At 36.4% G+C, this 6,000-nt stretch overlaps 1 protein-coding gene across 8 annotated transcripts in view; it reads right to left on the minus strand.

Annotated features, from left to right (window-relative positions):
• Window positions 1–6,000, minus strand: part of CSNK1G3 (casein kinase 1 gamma 3) — a 109,670-nt gene that overhangs the window by 44,747 nt on the left and 58,923 nt on the right. For all 8 annotated transcript variants that reach the window (XM_040622534.1, XM_040622533.1, XM_040622532.1 and 5 more), the window contains exon 5: window positions 1,339–1,487. In XM_040622534.1, the coding sequence (XP_040478468.1) occupies window positions 1,339–1,487 (149 nt within the window). The remainder of the gene's footprint in view (window positions 1–1,338; window positions 1,488–6,000) is intronic.

Consider the following 6,000-nt stretch of genomic DNA (forward strand, 5'->3'; position numbering starts at 1 on the left):
AATTATGACCAAAAGTCTTTGCTTTCACTATAATGGTCATTTATAAATGAAAGTATTTGAATCTCATTAATTCCTTTCATACCGTTGAGCCGGATTCCATCAGCACTTACAGACGATGCCACCTCAGACAATCAAAAAGCTTTACTAATACCAAGTCTTGAACCGAGACAAGGAAAGAGGCATATTCAAAAGCTGGCATTTGTTCTTCCTTAACAACCCAATCATTGAGCAACTGTTACTGTTCTATTAAAGAAACTTAGAGTCTAAACTGTTAAATAAAAACAACACAGTACCCTTTAGGAAATCTTTCCTTTATAACTTACTTATGTCTTTCCTTAGATATTAAACGTTTTAAAAGATCTTGAAACCAGAAAATTTTGGAAGACCACTCTAATGATACTATAGTACATTTTCACCAATGTTTTTACACATTCTCAAATAATGTTCATTGTACAAACTGTCACAAGGTAGGATATTACAAACAAGAAAACAAAATTGCTTCATTTAGTGATAATGGTTGACAACACAATGTAAACATTGAGTCACTTGGGCCATTTTCGTTGTTAACAAATTATGAATCATAATATACAATATTTCTATGACCCATACTTTTCATTAATGATATATGTTGAGCATTTTCCAGGTTATAAGACATACTTTTAATACGCAATTTTTATGGCTACATATTATTTTATGGCTATTAATAATTTACTCAACTAATCCTATAATCTCTCTACATTTGGGGTGTTTCCCACGTTACGATAAGCATCCTTGCACAAAAAGCTTTAAGTATACATGAACAGTTTCACCGGATATATTTGTAGAGGTGGAATTAATGAGTCAATGGAGAAAAACAACTTTAAGATTTTGCGACATATTACTGGTACGGATTTCAAAACTGCCTTAAATCATCCTCTAAGTTGTTTCCCCATAGGTTCCCTAAAATTTAAATATTTTATAAGACTCCCTCATTGTTTCTTCTTTTTCTAGGCCATTAGAATTTATTACTAACATTATAAATCCACGTTTCTGAGGGTTCTCTTTTCTAAGCATTCATATTCTATATGAAAACAGGGCTAGAAACAATTCTCAAGGTTGAGAACATTCTGATCTTAAAGCAGTAAGTTATTAATTCTTTCACACAAATAAAACACAGTTGGCTCAGCTATTTTAAGTTCTATGCATCCTAAAAAGACAGTGAGATGGAAACTAGAAACTTCATTAGATCAAATGTTCTGTAAAGATAATGTCACGAAACTTGAAACTTTCAATATACATGTGTGACCAAAAGAACCGTACAACCGTTCAAACAGCTTCAGAACCTCCTGCTTGACTTACCAGCTGGATAGCAATCATGAGAACTGTCTTAAGAGAAAACGTCCTGTCACATAAATCAAACAAATCTTCCAAACTAGGTCCCAGCAGTTCGAGCACCATGGCGTTGTATTTACCACAAGGGCCAAAATAGTAAACTTGAGGTATACCATCTGGGGGGAAAGAAAAAGGATTTTAATCATTTCCTCAAGTTAAATATCAACCTTTTCTTCCTAAAAAATTATTAAGCAACTTTAAACATATTTTTGTATTTTTAAGAACTGCGGCAGTATTTGCACTGTTTCCATACACACAATGAACTTTTTCTGAGCCAACGTTCTCCCTCCCTATACCTTCTTCGTGTTCACCGGGCAGCCTGGTTACACGTGTCCTGCAGCCGCAATAGCTGCGATACGGAACTACATCACAGACAGTGCTTCCGTGCTGATCTCCAACACCTCCCCAGGGACAGGAACGCGGCCTTGTAGCCTCATATCTCCAGGGTCTAGAGAAATACTTGCCACACAGCAAAGATGCCTTTTTTTCTTTTTTTTTAAACAAAGTCATCACTGCTATCTTGTGTAACTCTGAGGGAGGAGTGATGCTAGCATCACCCTCCAAGATTCCCATCCTCTGGTGCACACATGCCGTACAACTCCCTCCCCGTGAGTGCAGGTAAGACCCCGTATTTCGCTCTTGTGATTAGGTTATGTTATGTGACAAAGGTAATGGAATTAAGGTCCCATCAGTGGGCCTGACCTAATCAGGTAAGCCCTTTAAAAAAGAGGGTCTAAAAGTCAAAGATACTCAAAGCAGCAGAGAAGCTCTCTTGTTGATTTTTAAGAAGCAAACTGTCATGTTGTAGAAGACGCCACATGCCCTGGAATGGTGAGCAGGCGCTAGGAACTGAGGGCCTCAGTCCCACAGCCACGAGGACGTGAACCCTGGAAATAACCAGTGAGCTTGAGAAGGACTCTGAGTCTCAGACCAGACTCTAGTTCAGGCTTACACCTTGATTTCGGCCTGGTAAAACCCTCAACAGAGGACCCAGGTCAGCCATCCTTGGAGTCCTGGCCCATGGAAATTGGGAAATAAGGAAGTCTCTTACACTATGCCACCAAATACTAAGTAATTTATTATATGACAATATAAAATAAAACAAACTCCAAATATGAAGTCTAAATGCACAGAAATCATCTGTATTTGATTTTTAGAACTAAGAGTTTCACAATAAACTAACATATCATCAGTGCTCAATTTATCTTAACAATATATTTATTTATTCATTTGTACAAAGTAAACTTCTTCCATGTTCAATGTCTCATGTTTATTTCCAAGTGATTTTTTTTTCTGCTTGTTAGTTTGTCTTTAGTAATTTTAGAAGGGAAAAAGACTCTCTCAGGATAAAACTTTCCTATTTTTTTTTAAACTGTCCTATTCTTTTTTAAATACATTTCAGTTTGCTTCTCCAAAACATTACTAGTTTGGATAAGACCCGTTTTTCTCAAATGTGAATGAGCGAGGCAGCAGGACATCTGGGGATAGGAAGGCATGGTGGGGGTGGGGAAAAGGGGACAAGTTCAAACTCCATACGTGAACCCCTCCCCAGAATGAGATTCGCATCCAACCCCTCCATGTGTACATGTAGTACCCCCCGCCACACACACACACACACACACACACACACACACACACACTTGCACTTCCCTTCATCACAGGGTATCACTACTTTAGTGTAAGGCACTCTTATCAGATCCTGTCTTGCATCCATGTGTCAAATCTACCCCTCACACATGTAAAAGCAGAAAAAAAAGTTCAGAAGTAGTGAATGAGAAGTTCACTAAAGTTTATTTCAACTCTGAAATACTACTTTTAATGTGCTATACACTGCTTTTATTATGCTATTAAGAGCCTGGACCTGCAATTAAGACATTAAAACTTCTCAGCTACTACGTTTTTACATTATTTCCACAATGCCTTTTTTTCCCCCACTCTACCACCAAAAGTTAATTTTCATGCTGATAATTTAGCAATCTCTAATAACTCACGTCTACTCTAGTTTACTGCTTCTGATCTGCAGGATGCAAGCAAACCAGATCATCAAGCTTGTTAGAACTATATATGGAATGTAAAAATAAACAGGTTCTGAGGTTCTTCCATGAAAGGACTGTCAAAGGGCTTTCTGACTTCCTTCTGAGTCACCATCCGTATTCCTAATAATTGAAGTTGTTGTGAAATGACCTCTCAATAAGGTAGCAATATACTTTGGTTGATTAAATGACTGATTTAGGGACGCCTGGGTGGCTCAGTCGGTTAAGTGCTTCTGCCTTCGGCTCAGGTCATGATCCCGGGGTCCAGGAATGGAGTCCCACTTCGGGCTCCCTGCTCAGCAGGGAGTGTGCTTCTCCCTCTGCACCTCCCCCCGCTTGTGTGTGCTCTCTCTCTCTCTGATAAATAAATAAAATCTTTTTTAAAAATTAAAAATAAATGACTGATTTATTCAAATGTTTTCAAAAGTTTCCAAAAACAGAAAGTCATTTAAGAAATCTCACTGTCCTAAGTAATTCAATGAATGCTTACAGAACATTTGCTATATTCTTATGCACAGGGTGGGACACTATGGATTAAGGGTGGACAAGACACCACGATCAAGGATAATTTAACCCAGGAATGCAAGTTTACGTTAACATTCAAATATTCACCAATGCAACTCACCACAGTAACAGAATAAATACGAAAAACCATGACATCATCTTAATACATACTGAAAAAGCATGTGATATGAACTCTCAGCAAATCTGGAATTGAAGGTAACTTCTTCAACCTGGTAAAGGGCTTCTATGAGAAACTCACAACTAACATCATACTTAATGGTGAAAGAATGAATGCCTTCCATTTATGACTGGGAACAAGACAAGGATGTCCACTTTCACCTCTTCTATTCAACAGCACAATGAAGCAAAAATAAATAAATAAATAAAAGGCATTCTCGAAAATGAACGAGGACAGTCCGTTACTCTAAGAAAAAAGGGAAATAATTTACTTGTTCCTATTTGTTACCAATAATAAAATAATAAAATAAAAGCTTTCACATAAAAATCAGATTTTGTCTTCGTATCTGTCAGGATGACCTTTGAAAGCTTCCCAATACTAAAAAGAGAAAAATACAATACCTTTTCTGATGAAACCATGGTGACATTAACTATTATGACTTAATTTTAGGTAACAAATATGAGAATTGAAAATCTATTTCAGTAAACCAGTATTTTCCAAGTGACCAATGCATGTGTTTATAAAACCATGTACAGGTAAATAATCTAAAGTATAATGGATTTTAATGTAAGAGAGAATAGGAAAAGGTTTTTCTATATGGCTTCTAACTCTATGCTGCAACTTTAAGAAACTACCACTGGTCAAGTTTTAGTGTAGTGCCAAAAGGATATTTATAATTTAAAGGTTAATTAATTAGCCTAGACTAACAAAGCTGTGAGTTAAAATCTTGTTGGAGAAATACGAATTGGGACATTTTTGGAGGGAAATTACCCTAACCTTTTCAAAATAAGCAAAAACAGGAATACAACTATATTGAAGCTGTGTTGTTGGTAACAGTAAAAAAAAATTTAAAAATAAAAAAAAAATAAAAAAGAAGAAGAAGAAACAACCAAATGGGAACCACCTAAAACATTCATCAGCTCCAGACTAATTAAACCAATTATGTCATACCCACACTGTGGAAAATAACATAGCCTTTAACTACCTGTGGAAATAAATTGTGAAAGACAAACTTCTGCTTTTTACTTCGTACAAGTCTGAAGTGATCAATTTTGTTGTTTATAACAACCGTATGTTACTTTTAAAACAAAATGGTTCTAATGAGTCATTAAACACACATATGAAAAGATACTGGAAGGAAAAACTAGAAAGCAAACAGGTTACTGGAAGCACAAGTAATTTCTCCTTCCATTTTTATACTTTTTAAACCTTTCCAAATTGTTATGAAGAACACATGCTATTTTTACAATCAGGAATAAAATGCTCATTTTTTAAATTCTTGTAGGACCACAAAGAAAGTCTTGAACTGGAAAATGATGGCAACTATGTATATTTAATCCATGTCTTACCTCACTGAGCAAGTATTTCTTAAACATTCACCCAAATATTGAAAATTATACAGCTGTACCTCTACTCTTATTAACTATTAGCTTCACTCATTGCTCCTAGGAACAAAGGTAGGTATACACCGCTCGGACTCTGTCGCCTTATAATTTAGTGTGTGGCTTCCCCGGCCTTGCCAGCGCACCTCACTAACACAAGGAACAGACCTATTCAAAGGCTCAGATTTTTTCTGCCTCATTTTGATCTCTTCTAAACCTGCATTTCAAAAATTTCTACTGTAGTTCTGCCATCCAAGCTGCCAACTTTGATTTTTACCCAACCTTCAAATCTCCTCTTATCAAGCTATCTCTATTAAGCATGAACGAACTTTATAATTTTTCACACACAATTTCTCATAGATAAGGAAAGGCATGCGTAAGGAAATCTGCTCTGCTCTCCCTCGTATAAGCCAGCTCGTTGCCAGGAGAATTACCGTGTACCTAACGTGCACATTCAATCAAGCTATTTACATAACATACATTGGAGTTTCTCAAAGAACATCATGAGAAAGATCAGCAAAGGGACAAACAC

Source organism: Ursus maritimus, unplaced genomic scaffold (genome assembly GCF_017311325.1).
Source record: "Ursus maritimus isolate PB19 unplaced genomic scaffold, ASM1731132v1 scaffold_5, whole genome shotgun sequence".
Classification (NCBI taxonomy): Eukaryota; Metazoa; Chordata; class Mammalia; order Carnivora; family Ursidae; genus Ursus; species Ursus maritimus.